We start from the raw sequence: 17,502 nt of genomic DNA on the forward strand, positions 1-17,502 counted from the left end.
ACAAGAGGGGACTAAATTGAAGAGGGTCCTTAAACCATCTCACTCCTGAGATATTTTGCTCTAAGGCAAAACACGCACCATGTATTTTAAAGCATTAAGACACTAATTCTGTAAACAATAATGCCTCCAGCAAGCACACCGCGTGCTGGAATGGATTCCTCAACTTGGCCTCATCACTTATGCATCTGATGAAACAAACACTGACAGCTTTTTTGCATTTGTAAAGGCCCCACAGCAGCTGTGGTGATCCCACCATAGAGCAATGAATTAAGCCTGAAACCCAGCTGGGTCTGCACAGAAGCCTTTTTTGCACAATACAGCAAGACTATCATTGTTAACCTAGGCATTATTGTAAAATATTCTGCATTACATTAGGAACAGAGATAGAGATGCCCTGGAAAATTAGCTCTAATAGGCAATTTATAACATTTAAAAATATGGATACCACACTGATTGCTAATTGACAACAGATTTCATAGTTTCATTTACACACAACCACAGTGAATCAGGTAATTACAGAATATTGCTTAAGTAGGAAACAAGGCAAAATTAAGAAATAATCCATATTAAAGTTACAAAACATATGACAAACTTCTATAAAAGTAATGTATAAACAGCAAAGATTTAAAATAACTGTCAAAATTATCGATCTTGAGATCAAAAGGAATTTGAGACAGACCCTTAGAGGAAACGGACACATGCATGCATTAATCTAATACCACTGTTAAGAGTTTCCTTCGGGACTAAAGCAAGCAACTTAATGCATTAAATAGTACTATTTAGTCAGGTATTGATTATAATTTTTTTCCGTTTTACAAGTACATAAATATGTACTGAAAAAGAGAGTCAGGAATTCCTTGAGAGAAGTAATTTGAAAGTAATTAACGGAAAAAAGAGTTTCCACAGGCAGAACACACTGGTTCAGAACTGAAAGTCTATTCTTCCATTGCATTTAACATCATATTTAAAAGACAGGTCAGAGAAATCCAAATAGAGCTGTCTACTTTATAAAATAAGACTATTCAGCTCATCTTGCTTAGTTATGAAGAACACTTCTTTAAGACCGAACCACAAAAACATGTCTTTTTCCAGGAATGCACAGAGACATGCAAAAAAAGCAGCTAAGCTGTGTAAAACAGAAGAATTCAAGGCTCTATCCCACTGACACAAGAAGATTTTAAGCCTATCCTCACAGTTTCTCAATGTGAGGAAACCATTTCTCTGGGTACCATAACAGAAAAGTACTTTCTAATTTAAAGCAGTATATAGGCAGATATTGTGCACAGTTTGTCTTCTACTTGTTTAACCTTCTTCTAGAGAATTACTCAATTAAATACATAAACATCACGATGATGACTTCACACAGGCTTTCAAACAATGATTTCCCAAGTAAAGGTACCAAAAAAGCAGCGGAGAGCACTGACGAAGCAGGAGTAAAACAAAAGTCGCAAGGAGCAATCTGGAAATAAGCAGCTAACTTAAGAGGTAGGAGTATGGTTAGCAGAAATAGCAAGATGAAAAGTATCTTCCATTTGCCATTTCTGAAACCCAAGCATTTCTCCACAATGCAGAACTGATGTAGCCAGAGAAACTGAAGTCTTATTAACAGAAACCAAAATTACAGGCAGCAACAGCAAAAAACCTAATTCCTTTTATTTGTGGCATTACCTCTGTTCCCAGGCCTTTATTTTCAGCAGGAGGAACTGGGGGAAAGGGAAGGGGAAGAAAGGGAGTGAGAGCAGAAGGTAATGTTAAGGGGAGGGGAAAGGTGGTGGTGTTGGATGGGTAGTAGGCAAAAAATGCACTTCAGACCCTGTGCCACGTTTGGCTAAATTGAAGATCCAATTGGCAGCTTTTGAATATATGACCCTCCAAAGGCAAGCTGTCAGCTCAATAACAGTTGAAGAAAATAAATGGACAACTCTGTACTGTTCTGAAACTCTTGTGTAATGAAGTTACAGTTTCATCCTGGAAGCCAGCCAAAAAGCATAAATCAATGAGGAACCAACCTTGTATCACTTTTATCACAACAGTAATAGTCATCCAAAGGTAGGTTGTTTATTAAGGCCTAGTAACATCAGCGTTGGTCCTCCACATCAGAAAGTTAAACTGACAATAACAATGACACTCTGCTGTGCCGAGAAAAAGAAAACGTGGGCAGAGGTACTTTTCCGAAGTGACAATAACACAGATCTTCAACCTAGCCCAGGAAGCGCCAGACACATGAATCTTCTACAGAAAGAAGAGTGAGATTACCAACCTCGCCAACACAGAATTGCTGAGAAGGTTTACTTAGATAGGCATTAGACAAGGCAGGCACTGGAAAATATCACGAAATGAGGCTGTATAGCATTACAGTTTGCTCCAGAGAACTTTCTCATGCCATGGCACGAACAGAGTATGAAATACGTGAATGTAAGCAGACAACTAGTTTTGCTACAGGTAACCCCAAGAGCAGACACTGACACTTTCAAGAACCTGAGCGTGGTGGTGTTGTGGAAATAGCCTTGGTATCTCTTTACGGCCTTCTTACAGAACCAACCAACCAAACCAATTTAAGAAAAAAAAAAAAAAGCCATGCAAAAATGACAGCAACCTGGGAGATGCAGATATAAACCCCTGGTTTTGACAGTTTTATATTCTCTTATCTATGACAGGATTAGAAGCCCTGATAACTAGTCCAGTATAACAGATTTCCTTTACCAGATGTTGTCCTAGTTTCTAAGCGGAATGGTAGGTCAGTCAGCCAGTCTTAGAATTGTTCTTACAGACTTCTGTCTCAAACAATGCCAGCTATTCAATCTTCTTTCTTACGTGCTTAAAAATTTGTAAGATATTACATCTTGTTTCAAAGGGTTGCCTCAAGAGATCACCTATTATTTTGTTCTTCTCCTTAACTAGACTAGTTTATGCATAGGCTTAACATTATTCATGTGTGTTGAAATTAAACTATGTATTAACTCCCTCAGATCAACTGCAGATCCTTGCTTTTATTGAAGGTGATCTAATCACTGAGAAAGTCAGTGGATTGGAAATTTGGAAACCAGCTGGAACTATCTCAATGACATTCTTCCATGGAGGAATGAGTTTTCAAAGCTGAAGTGCTACACTATGTTGCTTCAGCTTTGTAACATGTTGGTTCCTGATTAAAATACTGAGTTTTCTCTGGTGGGAAAAAAATACCTGGACATTTGGAAAGCATGAAATAAAGGAAGAAGCTGTGCAAAAGTATGAAGCCTTTTAAGGGAAAAGGATAACCTTTCAGCCCAGATGCGATTTACTGCTCCATGGGAACAGAAGAATGGTGATAAATCATTTATACAGAGGATAGTTGAGAGCAAATTTCAGAATACCTTCAAAAACATGCCTGAACAGACACCGTCAAAGTCTTCTTCCAAAGACAACAGCATAGCGTGCTCATGTATACTCTTCCATTACAAGAGATGAAGAGGTACTTCCTTCCTAAGGTATCGTCCCTGTTAGCTAAGCTGGAGCTGATCTTCTGAAGGTATGACCACAACACAATGCTGAGGGAGGACCCAAAAGTAAAAGCAGCAGAGTATTGCCAAGATAGCTAAAGACAGGGACTGTGGTAAGAGCTAACCAGGAACCTGGGGGCAAGCCATCCTCCACACAAGCAGGACTCCAATCACGGATACATATCCTGGCCATTTTTCTCACGTCATACTAACCTTGGTTTCACAAACCGTGCTAGAGGGCAGGTTAGCTCTCCAGAGCCGACCACACTCCCGACCACACTCCTGTTTCCCTGACAAAGCCCCAGATGCAGCTGCAGTCACGCTTGTAGCGTGCAGGCAATAAAATGACAACGCTTTGAAGCGCCTCTGAAAAGAGCTCATGTGAAGGAGATGGAGTCTACAGAGCTGATAACCAGGCAGTCCCTCAGTCAGTGCTACATACCTACTCATGGTTATGCAAGGTGAACAGGGACATGAAAAGGACAGAAAAAGAAAGAAACAAAAGGCATTTCCAGAAAAAACATATTCTGAAAAGCTAAAAAGCTTCTGACCACTTTGCCAGGGAATCCCTGTGGTCAACTCGATGCTATTCCAGAGGGGAAAGCAGGACACGTACAGGCAGGCGTGCATGCAGGAACACCGCTCCGGGTCCCATCTGGGCCAGGAGGCAGACCCACGCAGGAATGGCCTGACCAGTCATCAGGCATGAGAAGACATGGGGTTGTAATGCAGTAAGAGATGGGCTGTCTGTAAGGGGAAAAAATGACACTCACCCCTGGCAGGATTTGAGAAAAGTCAGCAAAAGAAAAAAGAAAAGGGGAAAAAGAAAGAAAGAAAGAAAGAAAGAAAGAAAGAAAGAATAGTTTATTCTCCTTTCACTCTCCTCCCTCTGAATTAGTGAACCTGTAATTTCCAAAATGCCCACAGGGAATTAATTTCACTGCATCCTTGACTGCAAGAGTAACAGGCATAAAATGATACCACAAAATGAGGAATCAACAAGAGTATAAGAAAAGATGCTTGCGAGGGAAAAAACCATCATCACCTACATCATAAACACATTTCCTTCTTCTGCATGATACACTACCAGCTTTCATAGGAGCCAGGTCAAGTATTATTATAATGGAATATTGAGTATGAGATAAAGAAATTACATTACTCAGAAGACGTTAAGAGACCATACTTTTCTTAAGATATTTATGCTGAAAACTGTATTCCTGCTCTCCAAAGCAACAGGGCCCAGAAATCATTATACCTGGTCTGCCCCCTAGCCTGGAAGACATCTGACCACCTGTAATTACTCCGGAAGGTCATACTCAAATGGAGATTGCAGAGATCCTTTCAATAATGGAAACTATGCACTGTTTTTTACGACTGGTCAGTCATGTCACTTAATGCTGCTCTTGACTGCAAGAGCATGAATATTAATGTCTTATAAATAAAAGCCTTTAATGTATGTGAATTATGAAATTAGCTTTTCCTGAATGCTCACATCAGCAGGATTCAATTTCCCAAAAGTTCATAAAAGGACTGTAAAATGGGATGAGCAGGGCCACGTTCTACTTTTCCTCCACAGTATTTGCGCATTAGCAGTTTGCTGAGCCTTGCATAATGTAAGTACACAGTCAGTATTTTCTGTAACCAGCGCTCAAATTCTGCACACAGGCTTGAGAGGCAGGTAGCAACAGTGCAATTCCTCCCCTTCTAAATTATTTCCTATGGAGCTGCCCCTAAAATGAACTGCAGGAACCTTTCCTCATCTCCCCCTCCGGCCTTCAGGAAAAGAAAATAATACTGCAACAACAGTTTGTTTTGCTTTTTTGCAAAGAGATGGCAGCAGCTTCGCAACAGGTAATTTTCTCAGACGGGGACGAAGTGGATAGAGGAGCCCAATCAGAAAAATACACAGAAAGGAGAGAAAGAGAAAAGCATGGGACTGGAAGACAAGAGGGTGGTGGGGTGAACTCTAAAAAATGCCCGTACTATGCACACATGCACACTATAATGAAGAGAAGAACAAGAAAAGAAAAAGAACAGTTAATACATTTAAATAAAATACTAGGAGAAGATGCTAAAAAAAAACAAAAAGCAAAAGAAACAGTTCAGAAAAACCAACAGGCAGGACTATATCTAGTAAAGCCATTAAAACCATTAAATGGCCATCACCCTCTTAGAAAACCAACATTCCTGCCTGCAAATACTTGCACACACTCTTACATAGGAATGGCAAAATCTCCAGCCCTGAAAAGCACTTCGGCATGTGCTTAACTCACAAGCTCCAAGTACTTCAATTGACGTCAGTAAGAGTATTCATACATTCGAGACAGGCACGTGCTACAGCGCCTTGCTGGATCAAAACTGAGGGTGCAGTTCCACACGTCTTTTTAATCCGCAGCAAAGCCAAAAAGGTCCTTGGGCCCCATCGTTCCCTTACTGTGCCACTAAACAGCAGCCTTTGCAGGGCTGCACTGAAACCAGACTATTTAAAGATGAGGAGGTAGGGGAAGAAAGAAGAGAAAAAGCATTGGCATAACTACTTTTTAAGCCTGATAAATTTCAGTGACCCTATTTTGTATGCAGCTCTTTGGTTGTATTGATATGGCCAAAGCACTATACGAAGAAGGAAAGATCAGTAGGGTCACCACTGCTGGCCTTCTATGGTGAGAAAAAGGCATGTGATGCCACATACTGATGTTCCTCTAATTAAAAGAAACCTTGTTTTTTATAGCTTCTTGATTTGACATGGTTTGGCCTTCTCACACTGCTTGGGAACCTGGGGCAAAAATACATCAGCACTTTGGTTCACTTGCACATTTGATAGACACAAGTGGTTTTAACAAGAGAAGCCATCTGAGCTTGTTCTTCAGTAGTACGAAATAAAACAAATAAAGTCATGGGAAATTTCTGGAGGAACTCCCTTCTGTAAGCAAGTCCTTGCGGTAGAAAGTAAAATGCTACACTGGCTTCACTTCCACAGTGGAGCTCCTGTGCTGTGGGGTGGGTGCATGTGTCTGTTGAATTAAAAGGAGTACTACTTTTTCTACCACGTTTAGTGCTGGAACTCAGCTTCCAGTAGCACAGCTATCTTAATTTTATTTTCTTCCTCTTTTTTCTTCTTGTTTAAGGTTAAAATTGTTCAGATCCTACCTCAGCAAGCATAACACATAAGAACAGTGGCATGTTTTTAATCCTCTTCCAACATATTTTAGCACTTTGGAAACGATCACGGCACTACCATGACCACAGGCACAAACACCTTCAGCTTCATTTTCACCTGCATGGCCTAACTTCCATTTCAACCTTGTTTAGTATTCACCATGCTTCTAGCAGTAGGACAGTACAGCAAAATCCATGCCCGAACAATCCTTAGAACAGACAAGGACAGCTAATTTTGTTTGCTAGGAAATAAAACATATATCTTGACTCCTATTTAGTCATAATTTCACAGCCCATTTAAGCTCACACTATTGCTAACAGAATCAACCCTACCCCTCCCATGCCACTTCATTTTATGTCCCTGCAACACTTTCCCCAGACCAAGTATTTTTACAGCTACATCACAAACTGCAATATTAAATGAATCCACATTAAAAATCAACCACATTTTGTCAGTTCAGTTTTAACTTGGAAAGTCCCCAGTCTGCAGTGGGAGTTATCACCTGGTACACATGTTGGCCTGCAGAAGAGAGGGGGAACAGGGAGCCGGAGGAAGACTAAACCACTTCTTTCAGTGCAGTGCAGGCTTAAAGTGATCATCAAAACACGGCGTAAGGCAGCTTACAGGTCTCCACATTCATGACGTTGTTACCAAAAGCAAAATGCAAAAGCTACACACAGGACATTTCCACCACAGACAGGAAGAAGGGGACAGGACAGCTTCTCTCAATGGTTACTGCTTATTTTTGGTAGTTTTTATTCGTTCAAGGCATCACAGACAGACTTGGAAAAAAAGAAAAAGCCGGCTTCAAAATTATTTGCCATTAGGACAACCATTATTTCTTCCAAGTTATAAATAATTCACAAGTTGCAGTTACTGTAACATGCTGTAACTCCAGCTTTTAAGTAACACAAAGCCTCTTGTCTTACAAAGTGGTATTACTGTGTCCCCATTATATGTTGAATAACTAGAACAAAAAAATTAACATTGGTAAAGGCTTTTCAAACTTAAGATAAAGGCCTCAGTGGCAGAAAGACTACATTGTTCTCCTTACAATCTTACTCGGGTGTAGTACCTCTTTTTAATAAATAGTTAGAGGAAATACTATTCCAACACATCAACTTCTGCTTTATTTCCAAAACTGAAAGGGACGTTCCCTGGTCTCAGAAAGCCAGCCTGCACGACGGGAATAGGCCATGAGAATTTTCATCATTATCACTATGCTTCGAGAAGGGAGGGGGGAAGTGACCATCAATCAGAAAATTGTATCTCAGGCATCCATCTATGTCATCCTTCCATGAAAAGCACTCACATTAAGGCTGTTCATTTGGAACATCACCGAAAAAGGAACCATGTACAACACTGGCCTAGTTACCAGTCAACTTTACAAACAATAACAGAAAACCTTTTTGCTTGGCTTTGAGTTTTGTAAACCTAAAAGTCTGGACCAAGTTTTGCAGGGCTGAAACAAAAACAGAAGCGGTACTATTTCTTTTCAGCTTGAGTTGAGTTAAGAAGTTAATTGATCTGGCATACGTGCAGGGTTGGAAATTTGTATTACGGGGTTTTTAGCATGCACACTGCAGCTGAGAGATTTGGCTTACAACTTTGATGTACCAAAAAGAACTCTGTGGGACAAACTGGCTGAAAGTAATATCCATGAAATAAAAAAGGCGAGAAAGAAGGAAACATATCCCTCCTCTAAATCACCCTTAGTCTGCCTAATAGGTACCTTATAAAAAGAAAAAAAAAAACTATAAACATATGGTGGTAGCCTGCAGCAACTTAGAAGTCCAAATGCAATTTCTAGGCTGTGTGCTTTGGGGGCTTAAAGACTCCCCAGTTCTAGAACAGCATAGAAAATTATATGCTAAATTATGCAACTCATAAAAATAATGATAAGTGTCTCAAAGAGTGAGACACGGGACAGACTCTTTGCCAAGACTCATGGTTTCCGTTCACTTTATTAGCAGCAACCTCAAAAAATATTCGCACATCGCAATTCACTTGACTTGCATGCCTTACATCTGCAAGTTCCTCTTTGTATTTCTTAAAAATGCAGGCCATTCCCAAACATAGCCAGAAAATTGTTCTTAGCTGTTTAAATGGAGTTGTCAGGGGAAACCCTAATTTCTGTCACTGAGGAGCCTCAAAAGCTTAGTCTCTTGGTTGGACTCCCCAAAATACAGCGTGACTAGCAGGATGGCTAGCACAAGACTAAAGTTTACTCACAGCAGTAGCAGATTATTTATTTTTTTTATCCGGAAGAAAATAAAGCACAATCCTCAAAGAGAAGAGAAAGTCCTTCCCCTAAAATACAAATGTGGGAAAGGGCAGACAATACTGTCCTGTTCCTGTGGGCAGCGAAGGGAAAAAAACATCATGTCAAAATGCCAGTACACAACATTGTCCAGAAATATTGGGGAACATGTACCTCTACCCACACACATAAACACATTCTAAAAATATGCACAGAGCTGATTTCCATATGCATATAGTTGAAAGAGCCCATAATTTCTCCAAACTCATTCCCATCATCCTTAATTTAAGAGCATGCATTGCTTCAACACTAATCTGCAAGCAAAGCTAAAAATGAATTGCTTGCAATATATAGTTATCCTAACTTGGCTCAGACAACACAGTATCAAAGTGCAAAACTAAGATTAGTAGATTATGTCAGAATGAGCTCCCATGGTTTATTTTTGAGCTTTATAAATATCGTTAGCCAGTCATCATAGCATGCGTGTGCCAAAACATGCTAAACTCCTGCAACCATCACGTCATCCAAAAGATGTCAGATCAGCGAAGCAAGCTCAAAGAACTCAAAGCAGAGCGCTGGGACGTGAATACCACAAGCCCTCCCGAAGCACAGCAACAGGCCACAGTATGTCAACTCGATTCTTATTATTTGCATTTCTTCTAGCCTTTAGGAAGTAAAAGCAACAGAGTAATAGCCACAGATACAAAGCTGACTTTTTGCAGAGCAGATCAAGGGAAGAACCGGGCAAAAAAGACTGCAAGAACCCAAGCAGGACAGACCAAGCAGATTACACATTACAGAAGAGAGACATTAAGAAAAGATTAAGTCATGTCCCTCAAGTGATGCAACTCTTCGGGGGCATCATCACATTTTTGCTAAACAGACTTTAGCACTGTCAAAACGTCTGACTGCAGCTGTAGCAACCCTACAGCCACTAAACTGAACCTGACCAGAAACTACTCCTGCTCCACAGGCCTGACCTAGATGCAGAAAGTGTAAGGAGACCTTAGTATAGGTCTCTCATTTTGTTTTCACTGCATTTTTTTTAATCACACAATCCTGCTTTTATGCCCGATTAAAGGAGGGTTTGTTCCCCCAGATAAAAATAAGTGATACAGTTTATGATGCGCCAGTTCAGGATGAGAGATTTGCTGCAGAAATGCTGAAGCAGTTTCACATGCTACTCTTCCCCATGTGAAACAGTGGAATGATGATTTCCACCTGAGTGTTTTTTTTATCCCTTGCTTCTGTGCTCAGCCAAGCTGGTCATTCTGAAGAGCTTTCTGCAGCAGCATAAATTAAGCCGATAAACTTCGCACGGGAGCAGATGGGGCACACTCACACCATACGTCTGCTCGCAGACCAGGGAGCCGTGATCTCTAGCCAAGAGCCTCGAGACACTGCGTTCCACATGGCAATGCTCTCAGCCACTGCTCAGCTTTGCCACTGAGCGTGGCCACGCTTGCAGGGCAAGTTGAACAGCAGCGTTTTACCCTTGATCTGCATAAGGAAACAACGGACAAAAAGAAAACCCACGTGGAGGGGAAGACAGCTAGCGTATTTTCAAACAAGCCCTCACTGCTATAATTAAACAGTTTATTCCTTTCCCACAGCCCACCACTGGAAATACCAGGCCTCTGCCGGATTACTGAAGGAACAACATCAGAACAGGATGTCATTACATGAGGGAAAGTGTGGAACCTGAGCAAGTGAAATGGCAAATGGTTTTAAACCTTCTACCTACCGATTCATTGAGAAAACGTTTCTGTGACTGACTGAAATAAACCCACCCTTACAAATGAAAACCAAGAGTTCCCAAATAAAACCTGCCCATTAAAAAACAAGAAGGATCACATCCAATATTCCCAGTAGTAACGAGCCAGCAAAACAACCAACCCATCAAAGATCTAAGAGAACACCAAATACATTTTGGCAAGCATATTATTTCCTGTATCTGAATTTCAGCGCCAAGTACTCCTCACTTACTAGACCTGAATTTTACAAGCGATTTGCAGCTTTTAAGTTTCCTGGTGGCTTCCTACCACTTAAAAATGCTTTAAATAAAAAATGGTACTATGTATAAAAAGTATATGCGTACCATACCCCATCATTCACTTGGACATTAAACTCCATTTACCCTTTTGTCTAAAGTCACAACAACAGGTTAAGGGGCTCTGTATTGGAAGGTGAAGGGCTAGATCATAAAAACCGTCAGCTGAAGTTTTGGCTGTAGCATAGGGACATTTAGAGCCATCAGCACCAGGAAACATTTAAGGAAAGCTCAGGTTTGGCAACACTGAGATTTGCATTATTAGACTTGAAAGTTAATGTCCCGTTAATCTTACACAGAGGCAGTCAAATCCATCAGCACTATTGTTTTCAGACTGTCTGCCCACTAAGGCAAATAATGCATCATTTACACTTGGTTTACATTTATAGTCGGGAAGAAAGCCATGCAAAGGACTAGGGGGAAAAAAACGGCACGTTTTTAAAATGCAAATCTGGATTTCACAGCAATGCATGTATTCCTCTGCAAATTCCACATCTGCTAAATAACACAAAAGCTGGGTGCTGGTAAATAAAAAATAATAAACGTGTCTCTGCTTCTCCTTTCCCTACTTTAAAATTACCTTTAAGCCTCCCTTTCACTTGAGTGCTGCAAACTGGAAACTTTAGAAATGAAAGCAGCTGGTGTTTCCCCTCCCTCCCCAAGTTCAAATTGATTGAATTCAGTCACTGTAAAATATAAATGGGGAAAAAAAAAAAAAACCAAACCATCAAACCATTACAAACCCAAATCAACCCCCAAAATCCATTTTCCTCCTCCTCAAGAACTTTTAGTTGCGTTCAGATCAGGAAATATCAGTAATGTGTATAAAGAAAATATAAATTTTAAACCTGGAGTCTCTTTAGCTTCAGACTATGAGATTAAAAAATTGACCTATTTTATGTAATACTCCCACAGCTGAGTCATCACAGTATCAACTGGTCTCTATCAGCTGCAGGCTATAATCATCACTCAAATAAATCAAGTATCCATACCAAAATGTATCTCTTTTGTTGTTGCTGCTGTTATTACATACTGTTAATCTAACAGTCCAGAACATAACTGGGGAGAGGGGAAATCTTGAAGAAAGTTTGAACTGCATAAAGTAGTCCTTGTATAGCAGATGCTGTGCCTTGTAGCAAGAGCCTGTAAGCTGCAGAAATACAGATTAGTTCCATCTCTGCCACCGTTACAGTATGTAGCTCGAGGCAAATAATTTAGACTTCTGTTTCATCAGACAATAAAATGGAGTGAATGCTACTGCCTCACAGAATCAGCTGAGTTTGTACCACACTTTAGCATACGCGTAACATTAGCTGTTATCTTACACTTGCAGAAAAGGAAGGGGTAATATACTTTTAATACTGGGTTAGTAGGCCTCATAAGAGAAGGTAGAAGTGCTTAATGAACATTAGAAACTCTTCACAGGGGCCTTGATTCATTACAATTCACTCTGGACAGCATCTTACACAGCCTCCTGCCTCAGTCCATCAGAGTGAGCAGCAGTCCATTAGCATCTCAGGGTAAAGCATTTGTTGATAGCAAAAAATAAATATTCCTTCAAAAAGGAAGCATTTTAATTACTAGTTTCTAGTTACACGCTGTCCTATAGCCACTGACAACATAATGCTGGAGTCTCAAGAGACCAGGAGGAGGTTAAGAGGAACCCAAACTCAAGATCTCCAGCACAGCAAGCACCCTTACACTGTTAGCTGAATTTACACACACAGTGGGAAGGAAGAAAAAAAAAAAAAAAAAGTTGAGCGTGCTTTTACTGCAAGCCTGCAAAAGACCCGGCACAAGAAAGCTCCAGAAAGTTATGTGAAATAAGATGCAATGTACACTGAATACTACCTCTGCTACAACCGGTGTATTTACATTACTTCTTGTAGGAAGTGGTCAAACTTAAAGCATGCTGGCAGTTGTGGGGCTGCAGGAAGGAAACGAGGAAACTCTCACAGCAAATAAAGCAGGGCAGGAGGCTCTGGCTGAAGCCTTGGGGCTTCAGGGCCAGGCCCCTGCCCAAAGAAACATCCCTGACTGGGGAGGAGGTGGTGCTGCTGCATGGTCACCACCTCCCATCCCTCTCCAAAACTCCCTGAGCCCGCTACAAGCACACTCAAGCAGAAAGTATTGTTTCAAAGGCTGCAGCACCGCCGGGAGCTCTCCTCAGATGTCTGCAGCACGCTAATCCTGGACAGGCCTTGCCGGCCCTCAGCCTGAGGAGCTTACCAGGCCGTCTGTAGGTGAAGCGTGTCACCTCATGGCAGACTACAGCACTTTTACTTCTGCAAGGACAAGGAAACAAATCACGCGAGGTGACAGACAGTAGCAACATTACTCCTTAATTATATTTTGCCATCTGCTACCATAGCAGAACTGTGCAGGTATTTTAAGACAGTAATCCAGGTCCGATACGCAGAGATCTAAGCCAGCAAGAACAGCAGATTTGCTATTCAGCATCACAAAAACGGGCAGAAAAATGCACCTGTGAAATTACACTTAAGACTTCAAAGCTTTTCATTTAAGAACTATTAATTCCAAGCGCATACTGAATGCAGTCTGGCTTCTCGGCTGATGCTTTACAAAAGCTGTCAGTTTTCCGAGGCCTGAGCCAAAAGGCAATATTTGATATGTAAAGATGTTTGCGAAGGAGGAGGGTAAAGTGAGAAGAAAGATTTGTATGAGTCAGCCATGGTCCTTTTAAAAATTGATAGCGTCCTTAAAGCACGGGAGAATAGATGCACGCACGGATTTCCTCATTCCTGGGTTATCAGTCGCAAAAGATAACGCTCTCAAAGTTTAAGAGAACTTTTAATTGCAGCCACTTACGGCACGGGGAGCCAAGCCCCCACAACAGCAGCCCGCAACGCGCAGGCTTTACTCCATTGTTCTCACCACCTTTTTGTTTTCAGAATTCATTTCGCAAACGCCGAAAAGCAGCAGCAGCAGCGCGGGCCGGCTCCGCTCCCCACACGGCAAAGCCCCGACGAGGCGCGGGGCCGCCGAAGCGCCACTGGGCAGCTGCGGGGCCGCCCGGCCGGAGCCCCGCTCCTCACGGCGGGGTGCGCCCCTGCCCGGCGCAGCCCTCACCTCAGCGGCCAGGTCACCGTGGGCCCCGCGGCCCGCCAGCCATTCTTCGGCGGCGGGGCTGGGAGACCCGCGGCCGGCCTCGCTGAGGTGAAGGGCCCGAGGTGAGGCCTGCCTCGGCCACCGCCAGCCGGCTGCGCCACCTCCCCCCGGTCACCTGAGGCGGCAGCCGGGCCCGAGGCCTGCCCCACGGCGGCGCGGGGTCGGGCCTGACGGGACGGCGGGGGGACGGCAGCCCCCGAGAAGAGACGAGCGGCTTCCGCCAAGGCCGGGAAGCCGCGACCCCGACCCGGGGGCGGGCGATCACACCGGCAGCCGCGCAGGCGGACAACAAAAGGCCCGGTTGAACCGGCGAGGAGGCGGCCCCGGGCGTGTTCCGCCGGGCCGCCGCAGCACCCGAAGGTCACGGGCAGGAGGAAACGTGCCACGCGTGTCCCCACGCCTCCGCGTGGGCGACGTGACCGGCCCTCCCCTCGGCGTGGCGGCGATCCATCACCCTCCCGCCCCGAAACCGGCAGGGCGGGGCCGGGCCGGGCGGCCCCTGCACCTGCTCACCTGGCCCGGGGCCGGGCCGCCCCCTCCCCTCCCCCGCCGCGCCGCCGAGCGCTGCCCCGGGGCCTCCTCCCGCCCCCGCCCCGCCTCGGCTCTGACGTCACACCGGCGGGGGGGGGGGGGGCGCGAGGGGGGGGGGGCCGGAGCGCCGAAGATTCCACGGCGCGCAGGCCCTTCCCTTTGTGACGTCACGGGAGCAGGGCGAACCTGGCCGGGCGGCGGCGTGGCCGGCGGCCCGCGGGCTCCCGTCACAGCCCCGGCAACCTGTTGCTGCCGCCGCCAGCGCGCCCCGCCGGCCCCGCCGCCCGCAGCGAAACCGGGGGGGCAGGGAGGGGGGTAAAAACAAGCGCCGCCGCCGAAGTTGCGCCCGGGGAGCAGGCGGCACATTGTCCCCCCCGCTGCGCTCGCCCCCGTCCCTCCCGAGCCTCCCCCGGGGCCGGCGGGAGCCGCGCTCGGCCCATGCCCGGCGGTGCGGGAGCGGCGCCGCATTGTTCGCCCCCGCCAGCCCGGGGGAGCAGCGCTTTGGGGTGATCTCCCGGCCACGCGCGCACACCCCCACCCCACATTCCCCCCCCCCTCCCCCGCCCCCCCCCGCCCTTAATCATTAACACGGCGGCCCCCCCCGCCCCGCTTTTGTCTGCCTGCCTGGGAAACGTGGACGCCTCGCGTGTTTCGCCAGACTTTCCACCCGCCGTTCCCGTTTCGATGCAATACTTTAAACTCGCCGGCCCCGGGCTCCCAGCTCCTCTGCAATGCGGATGTATTTTAATTCGGAAATTTCGGAGGGGGGGGGGGGGGGGGGAGAAGGGGGGGTCCAGCTCCGACATAGCGCGCAGCCCACCCCCCCCGGGCTGCGTTTCAGCGGGGCGGGCAATCGATAGCGGCAGTCAGCTGGAGTCAACTGCAGTTTTTACCAAATCTATATAATAGCGAAGGAAAAGTGTCCCGAAGGTCACCCTCCTCCCTGCCAAGGGACGCCCCTCGCCGAAAACCGTCGGGACAAGCGACAGGCGCGATATAAACTTTTAAAGCCTAGCAGCAAACGTACCCAAAAGCAAAGATTTAGCTAGATGTGCGTATATATATGTATATATCCCCCGAACGAGGAATTTTTTTAAAACCGTGCAGATAAAAATTATTATTCGCTTTACTGCATATTTGGCTAATCCCCTCAGTTTTTCCAAACGCAAAAAGAACTCCCCTACGCCAATCAAAACGTAACTGGAGCACGAACAAAAATCCAACTATCCATCCACATTTATATGTTTAAAGGATTAGACAATTACAAGGGATTGGTTAAGCAGTTGCATAAAGCCAGGCAGAAATACAGCCCGGGCTGCACTGCTGTCGGCCAAATTTTCGAGCCATCATCACTAGTTTTTTCTATGTTGTTTTTTTTTTTTTGTAAACCGTACCGAGCCACCCCCACCCCCCGTTTCCCCGTTCCCCCAGGCAGCCCCAGGCACGCGTCCCCCGGCCGGCGGGGCTCGGTGGCACGGCGGAGCCGAGCGCATCCAGGGGCTGGGATGTGCTAGTGCGAGAGACGAGCTCGCCATAACCAGACACTAGGTTTCAACTTAAAGGGCTTTCAACAACCAACGCCGCCGCTTCGCCAGGCGGGGACAGAACACACGCAGATCATTTAAAAAAAAATCTAAAAAAATATCAAATAAAATACCTCCCTTCGCATGCAAAAGCGCAATATTAACAAAACCGCCTGAAAATGCAGTTTCATGACATGATCGCGGCAGCCCCCCGAGCTCCCCGCCTTTCATCTAAAACTAGATTATGATTGTGTCATTTGAGGTCAATACATTTATTCACCGGAGGAATCGCTCCACAAATGGGGTTTTATAACCCAGCTGGCTAGAAGGCTCCCCCGTTAAAAGGGGGCCTTGGAAACTCCCCCGCCACGCCACAGAAAAATAAAATTCAGGATCACATTTGTTCCGAAAGCCTGCTAGCTGCAGGATTCCCGATAAACTTGACATTCACTGCCATTTCCTAAAACTGGGAGTCAAATGATATATGTTATGACCACTTACGTATTTCTTTTGAATTATATTCCTCTTGGGTCTTTCTTTGCTCATTCTGGTATCCAAATTCTGATTGCAAAAGGGGACAATTGCTTCATGAATTAAAGCCGCGACAATTTAAAAAAAAAAAAAAAAAAAAACCACGAAAAAATCCTGGGGGGAGGGGGTTGTTTGTAGTGGTATCTTGTAATCCGACTTTCTTTCCTCACAATGTGATTCTCCTAGCAATAAATCCGAGAAATGGGGGACGGGAAAAAAAAAAAAAAAAAAAAAAAAAAAAGACGAATGCGAAGGAAACAAAAAAAAATTCACTTTAGTGAAACATTATAATGGAAAATTTCCCCCTAAACACAAAAAACGACGCCCTTGATATCCCCTTTTCTCTTTCTCAAGCCACCTAAGCGATCTGCAGGTCCTTAGTGTCAGAGCTGTAGTTACATCTTGGAGAAGGAAAGGGGCCGAGAGGAGAAGATAAATAATCAAACCGGTGGAAGTCACGTTTGTGCCGCTGCAGCAGGGAAAGCGGCAGAGACAACTCCAGCGGCGGCGGCTCCGGCGGCGGCAGCAGCGGCAGCAGCGGCGGCAGCGAGGGCTGCACGCACCGTGTGTGTCTCCGCTCCTCCAGCTCCCCCCTAACCAATGAGAACAGCTCTCCGGCAGCAACTTTAAATGGACCTGGCTCTTTTTTTTTTTTTTTTTTTTTTTTTTTTTAATATATATGTCTGCGTGTGTGTGTGCGCGCGTGTGTGTATATATATACACACGGGCGCACGCACACACACACATACATACATACACCGCTTAGGGCCTGGCCTGAACTCCCAACCGGGATATGAGCCGCAACGCCCGGCCCCCCGCCGCCTTCAACGCATGCAACAGGC

The 17,502-nt window shown here is 44.9% G+C and overlaps 1 protein-coding gene across 1 annotated transcript in view; it reads right to left on the reverse strand.

Annotated features, from left to right (window-relative positions):
- Positions 1-17,316, reverse strand: part of LOC101915782 (protein Jumonji-like) — a 116,675-nt gene extending 99,359 nt beyond the window's left edge. Inside the window, exon 1 of the mRNA XM_055799238.1 lies at positions 16,631-17,316. Coding sequence (XP_055655213.1) covers positions 16,631-16,675 — 45 coding nt within the window. The 5' untranslated portion in view covers positions 16,676-17,316. The remainder of the gene's footprint in view (positions 1-16,630) is intronic.
- Between the last annotated feature and the right edge of the window lie 186 nt (positions 17,317-17,502).

This window comes from Falco peregrinus, chromosome 3 (genome assembly GCF_023634155.1).
Source record: "Falco peregrinus isolate bFalPer1 chromosome 3, bFalPer1.pri, whole genome shotgun sequence".
NCBI classification, from domain to species: Eukaryota; Metazoa; Chordata; class Aves; order Falconiformes; family Falconidae; genus Falco; species Falco peregrinus.